The sequence below is a fragment of the Cygnus olor genome, chromosome 23, assembly GCF_009769625.2.
Source record: "Cygnus olor isolate bCygOlo1 chromosome 23, bCygOlo1.pri.v2, whole genome shotgun sequence".
Classification (NCBI taxonomy): domain Eukaryota; kingdom Metazoa; phylum Chordata; class Aves; order Anseriformes; family Anatidae; genus Cygnus; species Cygnus olor.
The window spans coordinates 1656026-1673259 of NC_049191.1; the positions used below are offsets into that span (position 1 = coordinate 1656026).

At 45.8% G+C, this 17234-nt stretch overlaps 1 protein-coding gene across 10 annotated transcripts in view; it reads right to left on the bottom strand.

Moving 5' to 3' along the window:
- The window catches only part of CSMD2 (CUB and Sushi multiple domains 2), a 332069-nt gene that overhangs the window by 58330 nt on the left and 256505 nt on the right, over positions 1–17234 (bottom strand). For 9 of the 10 annotated variants that reach the window (XM_040534773.1, XM_040534777.1, XM_040534774.1 and 6 more), the window contains 9 exons: positions 15549–15662; positions 15273–15368; positions 12676–12879; positions 11925–12049; positions 8654–8750; positions 7314–7418; positions 3533–3651; positions 3369–3438; positions 537–653 (listed from right to left, as the gene is read on the bottom strand). In XM_040534773.1, coding sequence (XP_040390707.1) covers positions 537–653; positions 3369–3438; positions 3533–3651; positions 7314–7418; positions 8654–8750; positions 11925–12049; positions 12676–12879; positions 15273–15368; positions 15549–15662 — 1047 coding nt within the window. The remainder of the gene's footprint in view (positions 1–536; positions 654–3368; positions 3439–3532; positions 3652–7313; positions 7419–8653; positions 8751–11924; positions 12050–12675; positions 12880–15272; positions 15369–15548; positions 15663–17234) is intronic. The other variant, XM_040534779.1, reaches the window with a different exon arrangement.

Sequence of the window (17234 nt, forward strand, 5' to 3'; positions counted from 1 at the left end):
TGGCAATTAGGCACCCTGCTGGGGCTGGCCTGGAGAGCAGCTGAGCTGGAGGTGTGCAAATCTCTCCTACTAATGGTTGGGGAGATCCTAATTTCTAACGTGACGATGGCTGCATGCAATCTACCTCATATAGGATACAGTCTGACAAGAGCTTTGGTCACCTTTCACATTTATAAAGGGAGGAACAGCTGGTGATATTTTTAGGCTGTTACAAACATAAGTAGTTCAAGATGGGGAGGTACACAAGGACAACATGGGAGGGTGTTACGGCTAATTCAGAGGTATACGTACAAATCTGTATCAAGCTGTTACACTCCACGGTGACCTGTGACCACCTTTTGAAAAAGTGTCAATCGTTTCACAGCACCATACAAATGCACCTTTAACGGAAAGTGGGATCAGGATGTCAAACACCAATTTCTGTAACTTATCTTGGCAAGCAGAGCATCCAGCACTTGCCAAGCACTACTGAACAGGGTTGGTATCTTCCTCTTGTCTCTTTTATGATAGCACCAAACCCAATCCCACTAACTCACCAAACCCCACTGGCAGCAATATCTTCCATGTGCAGTCCAGATTGCTGGGGTAGTTTCCTGGGAACCCTGGGCTCAGGAGCACTCCTTCCATCTCTTCAGCTGTTCCTCCACATTGGGCTGTAAAATCAACAGTGTTAATGGTCAGGACCACTTGCAGGTCTCTCTGTATGGCCATGGCCAGCCAGCGATATAGGAAATAAAGACATAAAAAAACCTAAGTAGTGAAAAAAGGACAGCCTGCTAAGGAGCTAGCATAGATTTTCCAGGCACTGAATGGCTGCATTACTAATGCATGCGCCTTTCTCCTGTCCTCAAGATAAAAGCCTCGACCCAGAGATACAGCGTTGGCGATTGCAGTGGGAAAGACAGATTTAAGCTGCAAGAGGAGAGATGGATGGTCTGCTCCCTCCGTAGACACCATAACAGTGCACATCATGCACACTGCGCTTGTTTGAATTTTTAACCACCACAAAAATTGCTGTGAAGAACCAGAGTCATCTTATTTTCACTCCAGTTACCTCTGCTTTCTCTGGTTAACTGACCTACCTCGACTGCTATACTTGTCAATCTCCAGGCAATTACTGATAAATACAGAACAGCGTGTTTGCACACTGACTGAAGTAAATTCCCTACCAAGAAGCAGTCCACAGATGACAGCACAAAATACGTTTACAAAAAGCATCACATGAAATTTAAGCATAGATAGCATCTTCTCAGGCTTATCTGGATGACCTCTACCTTGTTACGGTAACACCATCCAACAGAATACACCCAGGTGCTCTCCTAACACGTTCTGACAGCGGAGGTATGGATTCCCTTTGTCCAGTATCACATTATGTGTGCACTTGCTACTAACGAGGCTTTTCCCAGAAGTTCTTTCTTCTTCCTCTTAATGGCTCTTTAGTAGTACTGCTTCTGAATTATTTAGGAGTCAAGCATCTGGATGAAGTGGACAGAAAGAAAACCAGCACAATGCCAGGGAAGCAAGAAGTCCTCTGAGCAGGGGAATGATGAAGCCTGGGTTCCTGGGTGGCTGGTTGGCAGCCACTGGGGGTCTTGGCAGTGTTCAGACAAATTGGTGAATAATTAGCCCAGGACAACAAGCTTCACCACTGCTGGCACGGGGTGCTGCTGCATCCCCACAGCTCCCACAAAGATGCCGGATGCTCACGATCATCCGCACTTGGCTGCAGAGACATGGTTATGCATCTCCAAAGCTGGATGACCTTTTTCAGTCAAGTGTGATGCAGGCTAAGAGATAGGAACAGACAGGTGGACAGGCGTTTGTCCAGCTGCACTTAGTCGTGACTGGCCAAGAGCAGACAACCCGAATTAAATTGCACCCATGTTTACACGCTGCGACAGTGCCGAGCAGATGCAGCCCGGCCAGGCAAAATCCTACCGATCTAAACGACTGATGCTGACCAAAAGCAGAAAAAAGAAAACTCGAAACTGGCAGCTGCTCAGATAGTCATTGACCCTCGGTGCAATATCGGGATCTTCCTCCTCCCTGCTGGAGTCCCCTAACCTGGCGCTGAGCTGAAGGGCTTCTGGTTTCTTTTAGAGCAGCTCCCATGGGCACGAGTCCTTTAGCTCAGACATTCTGCTCTAACTGTCTCTGTACTTATTGCTGGCCTGCAGATCATCAGACGAGGAGCTGTTAGCTCTTATAATTACTTTAAAGCAAAATGATGTAAGCTAGAACAGCAGGAGCCTGAAATAACTGTTAACTAAAGCTATTAAATGCATAAACGTCTCTCTCAAAGCTGCAAAATGTGCAATATGAATATTAAACATCTAGATTTGCTAAAAGCAAAATACTGCTTGAAAATAATCCAAAAACTCCAACAAGTTCCCTTCACCTCTGCTGTCTCTTCTTCTGGGGCTTGCTTCTGCCACCGAGGAAATCAACTGCCCAGCCCTATTCTCCTGAGGCCTGAGATGCTCAGCAGGCTCAGCCCTTCTCCTCAGAGGCTGTCACAGGCAAATGGCTGTCTTGACAAGTGACCTGGCTCTTACTGGTCACACAGGACCTGTTAGACACCAAAGCAAGGACAGCGAGACACCAGGAGGTGCAGTTTGGAGATATTGGGAAGAGAACAATAAAAGATGCAGTTTCAATGATATCAAGATGCATTTAAAAACAAACAAACAAAACAAACAAATCAACAACAAACCAGTCTGCAGATCTTTGCTTAAGATGGGAAAAAAACCCTCAACCCATAGAGACTACCCGCTTCCAGTATAAAGAAGTCTCAGGTTTTCCCTTTAGAATGAGTTTTTGTTGAGGAAACCATTTTTTATATTTTAAATTTAATACTGTATCTACATTTTAAACAAAATAAAGCAATCTGGTTGGCCCACAGGGATGACTGCTGAAATTTCCCCTTGCAGCAAATGAAGCCTTCTCCATGCTCTGTCTCGCCTACAGAACAAACCTGCATTTCTCTGACTCAGACCTTCACAGAGCTCCTGTTCTCCTGCACCTCCAGCAGCCCTCTGCCAAAGGCTCCATCTGAAATAAAACTTAGTGTACTGTGCTCCTGGCTGCTGGGCTGCCCTACCACCATCAAGATGAAATCACCAGCATGCTCTGGTTTATACAGCCACTTTTAAAGCCCCTTTATACGATATGTATGGGAAAACAGGCTGAGAACTGGGGCACACCAGGAATGGGGAAGGTGAAGAAAGCTCCCAGAGGTCGTGCTGTAAGAGTACAACTGGCTCTGTCTGGGCAATGAACTTTTCCCCATTTCATCAGCAGCCAATTTACACAGTTTTTTAGAAAGATGCTATAAATATCAGCCAGATAAGAGCGAGCAAGAGTCCTACCGATGCAAAGTGGAGGGGGGTAATTCCAGCGCCGCACAGTGCCCGGCATGCACGAAATGTGAGAGTGTCCCTGACGGAGAGAAAAAGACAAAGTCTGAGGGTCTCTCTCTTTCCCAAACGTTTGTTGTCATCCTTTTTGTCGGAAAAAAAGCAGTCCTCAGTACCTGGAGGGCGTAGCCTGGTTCGCATTGGAAGGAGACGACGTCGTTCACTAAATAGCGCTCCCCGATCTTGAGGCCGTTCCCGGGAACTGGGGGCTCTGGGCAGCTGGACAGACCGACGGCTGGAAGGGAAGAGTGTGGGTAAGAGTAGTGAGTGCTGCAGGTAGTGGGGCTGGCTACAGCCTGAAGGCAGAAGGAATGAAGTGCACACCTTCACTTCATGCCAGCCCCCTGATTACCACCAACCTCCACCACGGACATGGGGTGGGAAAGTCCCGGGGTCCTTGGGTTCCCCACCAAGACAGCCCAATGTATCCCACGGTATTCCCCTGGGCTATGGGGTATGTCCAGGATCCCTAGTTCACATCCAGCGCCTCCATTTTATCTGGAACATGCTGTTCTTAACAAAGGTATCACTCATCATTATGTGATTCATGACCCCAAATGTTTTTGACTGAACCGTAATGGCTCGACCGAAGAGCTGCACCACGAATCAAACCTCCTGCCACCAGCCCTCCCCATCAGTCTGTGCGCATGTTATGTTCCATATTCCTTTACTGACCAGGCAGCATCTCATAGAAGACTGGAGAGGATGCAAGAGGGAATTATCTACCCGTGCTGTCCCTTGCTGGCTGAACTCTGTTTTGAGCCATGCTTGCAATATAAAGGACAAACTGTGTCTGTTGCATGCAATTTGTGCCTTCCTGGGCAGAAGCTGCCCAGTTTCATTCTCCTACCCCCTCCTCTCCCTGTGTTCATCTGCAGAATGAATTCATTGTGTGATACAAGCAGCAGCATGTGAGGCCAGACTTTGACAGAGCCTGTACAACAGCCCACAAAAATTTCACTCAATCCTGTTTCCATCTGAGCTACAATTACAACTGGGAAGCCCAATTAACAACTGCTGCAAGCCCAATTAGCAGTCCCAGCAGCCACGTGCCAGGTGATACGCTCTCCTTTCCGTGCGTGCCACCCCCTCGTCCTTCTGCAACACCAAAAGTAGATAAAAGGAAGGCAGGTGCCTGCAGTCACCTCCTCACCACCGCGGCTCCGCTGCCTGCCAGCGCCTCCCTCGCTCTCTGCTAGCAGCTGCCACTACCAGATAACCTCCTGCATCTCTGCAAGGGCTCGTGCTCTGCTTAGACTCAGTCTGGAGGCTGAGCCGAAAGCAGATGAAGAAACCAGAGAGGAGATGGTGACTCTGCTTCAGAAATCCAAGTCATGCTTTCCAACACGAAAATGTGCAGCCCCTCCCTGCACATGGCTGAAATGCCTGACCTTCAGAAAGACAGAAAGCAGCTTGAAATAACTTCCCATTCAGATCAGTGGCCACTGAATTTCACTCAGTCCTAAATTCTTCTTGCTCTGCTTTGACTCGCAAGCATGGAGAGATAAGAGCTTTGCTTGAGGAGTACAGTAAGGGAGAAAATAAACTCTGGTGTTTCTACCCATCTCTCAAAACTCTTTTGCGGCATCTAACTGAACAAAGGGACCAGACCAGAAATTCCATGGGGACCAGAGCCATGAAATTCCAGCCGTATGAGCAAAGCAAAAATGGTATTATTTCCACCTGCCCTGAAAATCAACACATATTAATTTTCTCAGCAAAGAAACCAAACAAACCTGGCAATCCCAAGCCTCAGGAAAACCTGAACTCGATTGTTGCACCTGGGTAATACAATCCTCAAAGAACTTATTGACTGAAACAGTAGTGGGGAAGAAAGGGATGCAGCAAGAGGATTTCTGTAGCACACACTTCCCAAGCTCCCAGGGAGCATTCTGGATCACACTCTCCCTCCCAAACCCTCTTGGTTGCTGTAATTTTGCTCGAGCCATTAATATGCAAGGTTTCCATCTGCAAACACGCCAAAACCTGGAAAGCTCAGTACTAGTTGGCCCTCTAAAAGCACACACAGTCCCTGCAGTCAAGCAGCTATGCCATTTCTGGGGATGTTTTACAAAACGAAATGCACTTTCAAATCTATTTGCTGCTTTGGAAAAAATAAACAGAACATTTGTTGGCTTCGGAGACGTGCACAAGATTTGTGATCAGAAGCAATTGGGAGAGCCCGTGTCCAGCAAGAAACAATTACGTTTGCATTGCCCTAAGGAAGATTGCAGGAACACAGACAGCAGTTCCAGCACATCGCTCCTCAGCTCAGCATCACTGCTACCAACGCAGGAACAGAGCCAGACCACCAGCACGTGTTAACCAGTCCTCTGAGAGTTGCATGCAGACCCAACTAGCTCCTGGCCCCGTCACACCCATATCTTTAGTACCCTGCGAGTGCATGAGCCTGCCTGCTTTCCTGACTGCTAGCTAAACATTCGATTTCGATGCGCTGAATAGAGCTGAGAGCTGCCATTCTGCACCTGCTTGCCTGCATGCTGTCTGTGCTGCTGCTGGACTACATGTAAATAATTCAGCCAGCCAAGAGATAACAGCTACCATCACTGTGAACCATTGTGACTTGGCTACATAACACCTTTCTTGAATGGACATCTGCTCCAACAGGAGGGATCAAACCACAGAACTGGGGGAAAACGAATTTTTAGCATCTAAATCCAAAGCTGGTAGACCTTTCCAAGGAGACTTTCTTCTCTGCCATGTCTTCCAATTTCAATCAGGTTTGTTCTCCTACCAACGAGGATTATTTTTTTAATATTGTTTCCATATATCAATGATGATCTCAGGTCAGGATCTGCAAGAACGCAGCCTTGTCTTAGACCTGCTGGAAGCAAAGTGCTGCCGTTCTGTTGGGATGTTGGCATAATCCCTTACAAATGAACCCACTGAACTGTCCAATGCAGAGAAGTCAGGACAATGCAGATGCAGGTTAAGAAGGGTAATTCCATACAGCAATGGGTATCATCAAAAGGCAACGTCTCCAACAATAATTGCTGCAGCTCGGAATGATGCCCTGGTAGCAGAGGCAGCTGACATTGTCCTCAGCTGTATGAACAGGAGCAGAGCCTGCAGATGGAGGGGGGTGATTACCCGCCTCTACATAGCACCCATTAGACAGCACCTCAAACATCGTACCAGTTTTGCTCCCTACAATGTAAGAAAAAGATCAATAAAGTGGAGCAAGCTCAGCAGGAGGAGGACCACGATGGCCAGGGGCTGCAGCGCTTATCCTGTGATGAAAGGCTGCCCGGGGTGTTTGTGCAGCCTCCATCCTTGGAGTTTCTCCAAAACAGACTGCATAAAGATGCAAGTAATCTAGTTTTATCTCATAGCTGACCCTGCTCTCAGCAGGAAGTTAGATGAGATTACCTCCCGAGGTCTCTTGAAGCCTGAATTATCCTATGAAGATCTGTCTAGCCCTGTATGCTGCCTCCAGCAATGACCAATATCGAATGCCTAGGAAGGACTGCAAAGAACAGGCAGTTCCTCCCAGTCTCTGGCAAGCATCATTTTAGACACTTCGCGAGCTAAGATTACAGCACTGTGTTGAGCAGGCCAACTCCCCATGAATTTTTAATACTTTGGCTTCCACAGCTCCTGCTGTACTACAAGACAGAAACCAAACAGCGCTGCCAAGTGCATCAGCAGCAAGGTGCGGGTCACTCTGTGACCCTGCACCTCCTCTGCTGCAGCTCTTCTCCATTTACACTCCCTGCCTCTTTGCGACTCGAAGACAGGGAACCACATATGCGTGGGCCCTAAAGCTCACTGCCCCTTCCCTGCGATACGCAGCTTCCACTTCTACAAGGCAACAGCTCTGTAACCATTTCCCCATTGCCCAGAGGAACTGAGAGATCAAGGCTGCATTGCTCTTACTTTTGTATTCCAGGTGAAAGCCAGCAGCAGAGACGCTGATATCCGAATAGAAATGCAGATAGAGCTGGTTTGAAGTGCTGTTCAGCAACGCAGGCACTGTAGTTCCTGGGAAAACAAGAGGTGCACAAAGATACTGAAGAGGATTCTTTTTTCCTCCTCCATATCCTTGGAGATTTGCTGCAGAAGAGGCTGAGAACAGAAAGTCCTTTAACTTAACAAGCTCTGCTGGTTTTGATCAGGTTCTAATGAGGCCAATTGAGAAATACCCAAGGCCTCTCTGCAATGGCCTTTTCAAAGTATAATGATGAATTTCATCATGTGAAGTTTTGCCATTCACAGACCAGACCTACTAAAAGCACCGAGAAGGGAACTGGTGAACAGAAACTGTGTGGGTGGAGCTCAGGTCCCCTGCTAGGTCCAGATTCCTTCTCCTGCCTTGTTTCCTAGAAGCTGTTGCAGCAGCGGTCAAAGCAATTCTATCCAAAACCCAACGCTGGGAGCAGTCTGCCGGTCTTTATGCATGATTGTCCTTACCATCCTCAAAGCACTTTTGAACCCATGTTCTTTCAACAAGAAAGAATTGGGGCCATCGTTCTGCAAGTGGCTCTGCTATCTGAAAGCTTCACAATGCTTTTGGGCTGCTTGTTACTCTCCGCTCTGCCAGAAGCTCCATTCCCCTTTGCTGGGCAGGAGAACGGTTGTTTTGTAGCCCTGATTCCATTTTGGTGCAATTCAACCAGGTCAGGTTAACCTGTCTGTGCAGTGTTCTGAGCTGAGAAAAGGCTCCCCCGCAGTACAATGTTTTCCAGCAAGGGTGAAAACAGTAAAGAAAAGCTTAGAGCAGGTTTTTGTAACAGAGAGCTAGAACCCTGAGAGCTACACACACTAGCATTCACCTCACTGCTGCTGCAAGAGCTTGAAAATGCTGGTGATTTCCACCATGTGTACACCAATGGAAAGGTTGACAAACCTCTCCAAGGTCACCAGCTTGCAAATCAAGCCTCATCCAGGGCTCTTATAGGCTGGTATCTAGCCTCATCTCTCTTTCCTTTAAGCAGCTGATTTCATAACTGCAGTATCCCACCCCCCCAAAAAAAAAAAACACAAACTAAGCCTTGTTTCTAAGGTTCTCTATCAATGTTTTCTGCTGGCAGACAATGGTCAAATTACCAGTCCAACAGAGCATATGATTCCCTTTAAGCACATGCTTAAATCTATTCTGAGTTTTCGAAGCTCTTAAGCATATGCTTAACTTTATGTATGTGCTGAAGTCCAGTTGGTGTTAACAGGAATGAAGTTTGCACTGATGGCTTTCACTGAACACGATGCTGAACACGTACCAGAGAAGCTTCCCAGCATGGTGGCTGTGTTATCTCCTCCATCAAACACTTCCAGGGAATCCCAGTTCTGCTCAGTGACAAAACTGATCACCTGTATCTGAAGTGATAACAGAAAGAGATGGAAAAAAATCTGCAAGTTCTAGATGAAAGTTTCAAACACTCAAACAAATTTTCTATGCCAACAACCTAAAAAAAAAAGAGGCCTTTAAAGACAAGACAGGAGCATAACTGGCTTGTACAACTTGGCCCCAAACAAAAGGCTTCATTTCCTGGCATGTGGCAGTGGCCACTGCTGCTTGGCACTGCTGCTGGTGGGTTTGGGGAGAAAGCTGCAGCTTTGGTAATTCTGGCAGGTAGATGTCTTTTTAGTTCCAGCCTTCACACATCTGCTTATTAGAGAGCCTCAACACTTCGAGGTCTCTTTGGATGAAGATTTCCTACCAAGCCTAATGCTTCTGATGTGCAGTGGTCCCGTTGAATTCAACAGAATTACTCCCTGAAGCACAGAGCTCAGCAGGACACACTTGCTGGACTGAACACTTTGAAAGGGACTTCAATACACTGCGGATCTGGGCTGCAAGCTCACACGTGTACACACACCCTCCCCTCTTCCCTCTGGAAATTCAGTGAAACCCACCCTTATTTCCTTATGTTCTTATGCTGTATTTATACATCTACTTCAAACATCTAGCTTGCTTTTGTCCCGCCAAACATAAAACACACATACACACTCACAAAAAAAATAATAATAAAAAAAATCAAACCCCATTATTTCTGCCATTTTAACTTTTTTCCTCCTTTATTTGTTCTGAATAATAAAGCAGGCTATAAAGTTCCTGCAAAGTTTTTTTTCCCCAAAAAAGGAAAAGTTCATCTAGCAGAAATTGTAGTGACCCCTGCAGAGCCATTACTGATCACACTGACCACATCAATATCTTTCAGCCTCCATAATTACACCCCTATTGTGATTTACATTATTGAAAGAGGACGTGGATTGGGAATGTGTGTTTTGTTTGCTCTTACATTTTTTAAATTATTTATCCCCCCCATGTACCCAACTTAACGGAATAAACATTTTTAAGGACCTAATTCTAGTCTGACATGTGGATTCACAAGGGATCTGCATCTATTTACTGCCATGTATATAAATTAATTCACTCAGGAAGGTTTGCTAGAGGAATGAATAATTCATGGTAGAAGTGCTAGCTCGTACACTGATTACATAAAAATCTTGCTAGTGACTCGCTGCTACTAAGAAAGCTTTAATTTCACCTCCTCCTCTGATTTACAGCTGTTTAACCTTTAATTGTTGTACAAAATGAGGGTAAACTGATGCTTAAATTAGTATTTAATAACTCGGAGCATGTTGCACACAGCAGCGGGTGACCAGGGATGCTGCGTGCAGGGCGAGCTGATCGCGGCAGGCCAGGGCTCGTGGCTGTGCCTGGCTGGGCTGAGGACACATGGTGGGTCTGGCTCCCAGCAGCTCTTGTCATGCCTCTGTCCCCACTAAAGACTTGCACTGGAAGTGCCAGATGGGGTTTGCTGCCAAGGGAGAATGTCCCCTCGTGTCCTGCCTGCTTCCCACAGTCCAGTCCTCCACCAAAACCTCTCCACTCTAGAACTGGAACGTGAACTTCAGCCTTTGATGTTAAAGCTCACCCATAGGACACCCTTTTTGTTGTTCTCTACTTGCTCTCTGTGTTACGCTCCGAAATATCTCTTTCTCTTGCAAGAGATCACATGTAGCAGGGGTGGGAGAGCCTTTAAAACACTTCTTTGACATTACATTCTGCACTTTTACATGTGAGAACTGCATCTGCACAAGCAAAGATGTGAGAAACATGTACTTAGGAATAAAGACATGCTTTTAGCAGCCTGCTGTAATACCTGCTTTCCTCTAAGCTCAGTAGACATATGCAAAAACAGCTCCACAGGCTGAGAAACTAGCAGCAAGGGTTTGAATTCAGAACACAGAGGTGCAAAATACAGACATCTATTTACTTCACTTTAAAAATTAAGTGAATTATCACCTCCTGATCCCAGGAGTCCTGAGCAACTTGCAAACTGCCTCAACTGCTCAGATGCTGGGCTGAGCTAAAAGGATCCTCCTGCCATCTGGGGGTTTGGAGAATGGCTGAAATTTCAGATGAGCAGGAACAAACTGACAACGAGCTCTGAGGCTTTTGAAAACACTGTGCTAAATGGCTTCAAAAACACAGAAAAGAAGACTTCTGGACTGGATGCAGTGCAAGCCCAGCGAAGGGCACGAGGTATTCCAGGCTGGTGCTGTTTTGCTGGGTGCCCGTGCAGCTCCCAGGGCCCCAGCACCGCTCCCACCAGCTCAGCCACCCTATGCCCAGGTTCAGATCTGAGTTACGATGATGACACCAGTAAGAAGCCCCCCATGGGGGAGCAGAACTGTAAGCCAGCAACACGAAGCTGACGTTTCAATAAAACTGTTCAGAGAAACCCAACTGCCGTGTGCCAACAGCTGCGAGCGCTGCAGAGAGGGAGGAACCCACCTACACACCTATTAGCCAAACACACAATGGAGAAATAAAAGCACTTAATGAACAAAGCCCTTGCAGACAAAGTGGTGTTAAGAAGAAAGAAACCCTCTGTTAATGAGGCGTGTGGAAGAATGGATCTATTAAAGAATCCATCTCCTCTGCGTCAACTGGTGTCAGAGTAGTGCATGGTGCAGGGCGAGGCATGCACGTGCTGAATGGGAGCGTTATCTAAGGTTTGGTTGCTGATGCTGGGCTTAATTCTCCACATCCTCTAGCTGGCAGGACTATTTCTGCAGAGAAATGATAAGGACCACAAAAAGCCTGGAGAAAGCGCATTTACCTGGAGACAATGAGCAGCAAAGCTGTAATTGTATAATCATACTGCTGCAACTCTGCTGGCATAACAAATCCACACAGGCACTCCGAGCAAGCAACTCTTCCTTGGTATAGCTTACAGTGCTTTCAACATCGCATAATTAAGCAGTATAAAGATATATGCCCAAAATATCACAATTATTTTGTTACACCAGAACAGCCACATGGCCCTGGTTATTTCCCATAGAGAGTGCCTCTAGGAGGCAAAAATCCATTGAAATATTATGCACTTATGGCAGCTGTAGTGTAAACGAATGGCTGATTCCAGAGAATTACACATTCAACCCATCTCAACTCCATAACGTGCAGCCTCTTTAAGTGCACAAGATGCTGTGTTTTCTCCTCTCTCTATCATGCTGCAGCGACAGCTGCTAACACCGTACCTGTATTCCTGCTCCTTCGGGGACTGTTATCTTCCAGACACAGTTGAGGCTATTCAGGTATGGCTCAGGAAAGCCAGGGGAGAGGATGGTGCCTTTGCGTTCAGTCAAATTTCCACCACATGGCACTGGAATAAGCAAAGAAACACTTGAACATGAAAGGCCTTGGCTTTATACTGGAACATTCTCCTTAAAATATCTGTCTGTTGACAAAAAAGCAAGCAGAACTGTCTCATGATTTAAAGATATGATTTGCAGGGATAATCTCTTTTCAATAACTCTCTCAAATAGCTTCTATCACGGGCAGCAAGCAGGCCATAACTGTGGGGAGCACTGAGCACATCAGCCCAAGGGACTCATTCTTTAGGCCTGCTCTCCTCCAAAGAAGGTGAAAGCAGTTTTCAGGCAGATCTTGTTTATATTAGCTGCTGTCCCCGATGCCAAAACCAAGTATCGGACCAAGAGGCTCCTTCCCTAACATTTGGGGTTCGCTGCCCTTATTCACAAACAGGTCTGGCTTTTGGATGTATGAGGTAAAAAATGTTTCTTGGGTTTTGTTTTAACCATCCCAAAGTCTCCTTCTCTGGAGATACTCAAGGCCTGTCTGGACGCCTAGCTGGGCAACCTGCTTTGACAGTGGGGTTGGACCCGATGATCTCTTGAGGTCCCTTCTAACCCCTACAATTCTGTGATTCTGTGATAGGACAAATTTTTGAGCACAAATTGCTGAACTGTATTGTCATTTGTCACCTACCCACACAGGTGGGCACAGAAACGTTCCACTGAGCCAGCGCGCCGGGCATGGTGAGGCACTCGATGCTGCGGGCGCCCTGCAGCGCGTAGCCAGCACTGCACTCGAAGCGCACCACGGCCCCCACCGCAAAGTCGCTGCCCAGCCGCCGGCCGTAGCGTGGCTCCGGGACTGAGCTGCACTGGGTGGCACTGGTCCGAGGAACCGCTTGCGGGAGAAACCAGCAGATGAGTGTGCAGTTGTAAAGCAAAGCAAAAAAAAAAAAAAAAAAAGACAAAACAGAAGAAAAAATTGTTAAAGCATACCTTTGGGAAACTTAAGTGCCCGGATTATAAGCACTCATGAGTACAGGAGGAAAACACAGGCTTCAGGCACTCTGGCCGTAAGCTCTGTGAGGACAGGGTCAGCTTTTGGTTCTGCACTTGCACAGCACGAGCTGTGCCAGGGCATGGCGAAGTCCACAGACAGGATGAGGGTGGGCAGGCTCCACAGCCAGGCAGGACGCCGGTACTGAATGAAGTTACTTTTCTCTCATCATGTTCCAATAAAAATAACACATGAACCTGATTACACTAAACCCCAGAGAGTGGCTGAGTCCAAACATGACCGGTGAGAAGAAAAAGAAATAGCAATTCTCTCAAACTTTTATCAATTCAAGTGTTACTTGAAATAAAAGCAGCTAGGACTTTACAGAACCATGCGTGTTTCTAAAGAGGAAACTGTATGCCTTCAAAAAGCTTACCACCATATCAGAAAGGTCATTTCTACATAGGGAAACCGAGGCATTCAGCAATGACTTTCTGAAAATTGGCTTGCCTATAATGCTAGAGTCTCAGCAGAAAACATTCTAAGGTTTCTCAGCTCGCTTGACCTCTTTACTACAAAGGATGGCAATTTTAAACAATCTTCTTCCTGACAGGAAGGGGAAGAGAAAGAAAAGGGGAATTTAAGTTGGGAAGCTGCATCACCAACTGTTGAAATTGCCTGCATTCCTGTTCAGTCCTGGAAACAACAGTTAAGGAAAGAAACAGAGTCTGACAGGTAAGTGAGAGGAAATACAAGTCAAAGAACTGTCTATTGCTGAGGAAGAAATTAATTCATATTTTTCTCTGAGTTGCTTTACAATTTATTAGTGTTTAATGCCTGAGTTGCTGGGATAGGGGAAAAGGTAGAGATGATGAGCACATTAGCTATATTGTTTGTTTGATTATCATTTGATTCAGAGAGATGAATGTCAAATCATGCTATGTTTTTATTTAACCCATGGTGCCTTTGACTCCTCCAGAAGCCACACACGCGATGGCTCTCCTACTAGTACGTGGACTGCCTAGGAAAGGGGACAGTGAGGTGCTGAGCTGTGAAATGTGTCAGTGGCCTTGGGAGGGGAACGGAGAGGTAGAAAGGATCCACTCATGACAATGCACTACTTTGGCCACATCCAAGATAGCCAGAATATTTATGGATCTGTGCCACTGCATGTGCTTGGCCTCTCTCCAAACCACCAAAACAATCTCAAATGTGTGCTTGACCCTTCAGCTCCACTCTCCAGTTGAGGCTGCTTTCAACATGCTGCTTCAGGCTTCCGATGCCTTCACCTCAGGGGAACCCGCAATACATCTGTATGGCTGGGTGGGGGAGGCTTTGGGAGAGACAGAACTCATTTGTATAAAAATGACAGGAAATGCCATTAGATCGTGGCAAGGTGAGTCAAAAATAGTCATGCCTCTTCCATTTACTACTGCAGCAATCACTGAAGAGTGTGTAGGAAGGAGGAGGTAATCTTTTCTGATTTCATAAAAATCCTTGTTTTGGTGAAATCTTTAACAATTACTATTAGAATTAGTTGTTTTACAATAATTAGGCAGAATTTTAAAGAGAACGAATCTCTGTATGCTATAAAATCCCAGACATGCCTTACTTCACCCTCAGAGAAGGTACAGGTTACCCCTGCTGCCTTTCCTCACTTTACAGTACAGTACATGTAAAAGTTTGGCTGAACCACAACTACACAAAGCATGTGGGTGAGAAAAACCCTTCTGTTTTCCCACTAGTCTGTACATCACTTTCTGTTTACTACTTTAAAATCTCTAAGTGGGACTCGCCCAATGCAATGCAAGCTGTTACTGGAAAGATCAAGGGGCCAAAGTATGACAGCAGGAGACCTAAGCCTATGACATGCAGAGAGGAAGGATTTTGCAGAGCTGCTAGACAAGTGTTCAGCTGCTTACACTGAGAAATGTGCTAAAATGCCAGTGGGAAAACCTGCTTGGGCACAAATCCCAAGAATTCACTGCGTACTCAGGGCATGACTCAATGAGATACTTCTGATACTAATCCTGGGATGTGTGAGGGCTGACGGCTGAGTGAAAGTGGAAGGTCTGAACATTTAGTACCTATGGGAACCAAAGAAACCTGCAAGTCCCTTGCTATCAAAATAATAATCTTAATCTCCTTTGGTATTTCCTGTTCAGATAGAAAGAGTGCAATGACCCACAGATGTTGAAAGCATTTAATGCTGTCCACAACACTTCAAGATGTACATTTGACTATTATCTCCTAACACCAGTCGAAAGACACCTCCAGAACACAACTATACTCACCTTGGTAGACAAAATGAAAACCTTTGGCTGTAGATTGACCCTTGGAACTAAATTTGATGAGAATCTGGTTGGTGGTAGCTAATGGTAGTGATTCACCTAGGTGAGGAGAAAGAAGAAAAACAGAGGAGAGAGAATACAGCATTAGCTATGCAAGTGGCTTGCTGAAGCCTCTCTAGGGCTTGCACACAAAACTGTTTTGCACCGAGCAAGGTGTTAAATGGCAGAGTGTGGTTTTTACCTTACTTTTTCCAGCAGCAACAGGGACAGGTCCCTTACCTGTATGAGATCCTGAGAGGGAGCTGAGGAGCCGGGAATGCTGGTTGGGGCCATCGTGAACTTCAATGACATCGTTGAGCGCCGTCTGGAAGAAGGCAAACTGCCCGAAGACCACTGCGAAGAGAAGGAGGGCCTGTCGGGGCGGGCAGCGCGGTGAGCAGTGCTGCAGCCCGTGCACTGCCAAGGCCTGGCACTGAGACATTTCAGCTTCTTTTATTTCAGGAGCTTGGCAAGGATAAAAAGGGCCTGACTGACAGCCCTGGAAGATGGGAGCCCTTTATTTATCCACAAAGTCGGCATAACAGAAGCAGCAACCAGCCTCCCCCATGTTCGCTTGCCAGTAGGCTTTAACACTGATTCATAGGCCAAAAGGAATTGTTTTATGAATCATCCTGTTTGCCTGCCTACATAACGCAAGGTATGTAATTTCACTAACAGATAATTATTATTTATTATTTGTATTAAACCTCTGTCATGAACTGGGCTCTTGTTGGGTTAGGTATTGTTCAAAACCTGAACAAAATAACAGTCCCTCTTCTGAAGAATCTAATTTCTAGATTGAGCCTCTCTGGTCAGGGAGGACCATTGCTAGGGATAGAGCACACCCACAATTTTATACACAGTCAGTCCTAGGCCTGTCTACAGAGACTGCTAATAAGTAAGCCATTCAGTGCTCCGGGTCTCACTGCATACATTGCAAATGCACTTTAGGAGCAAGCAGAATTTATAAAAAGGGAGAAAAAATAATGAGGGGATTAGAGGTGTGCTTTTTTTTTTTTTTTTTAATAAACTAGCGCAAAAATTCTTCAGTTATTTATTTTTCAGAATACAATAACTGCTTTTATTCCCCTTCCAAATCTGCCTTTCCCCCCGTCTCCTCTCCTAGCTTCACATTTTTAAGTTGTAAGTGCCCAGTTGCAGATTCGCAAGCTGAGAGATCTCTTGCTGTGAAATTCATCATCCACCAAGCTACAACATTTGTTTCCTGCACATTCAGGTTTCCAGCACAGCTTTGATGCTGGACACACTGAAAAAGTGACGATAGCACACCCTGACGCCTGCTGTCCACAGAATCAGAGAAGTGAAAGAGAAGGGAAATGCATAACATTTGCTACTAATGGTTTTCTGGTTGTTTTTAATGAAGCTATTGAAAGGTAGCGGGTGGAGAAGAGAAACTAATTTAGCTGTCATCCTACCGTAGGCAGAAGTCACACTTGCAGATCAAGCCTGTCTTGCCCACTAGGTATTTTGTTTCTTAAGACAATATCAAGAACAGCTAGAGTAAACCAGGTTAAAAAGTGTAAGAGAACAATGTTCTGTTTCATCAGTTAAATCCAGGAACTTGGACATAACCTAGATCCATACAGCCTGAAGGGCAATTTGAGCGAAAGGAGCTTTTAACTGAAGCCTGAACACAGTATCCTTATTTTGCACCTTGCAATAATCTTAGCAAAGGAAATCATAAACAACTGAAAAGGGCATAGGGACTGACTAGAGCTAGATTGATATAATGCACTGCGAAGCTGTACCAAATAACAGAATTTAGAGCCTGACCGGGCTGTCAGTGCAAGTGGTCTTAAGGAGCATTAAATTCCCTTCAAATAAGAAATATGTTAACCAATACTAATACCCATCCAGCTATCTGACTCAAAAGTTCCTAGAATGTCCATCGTTCTTTTATCCAAC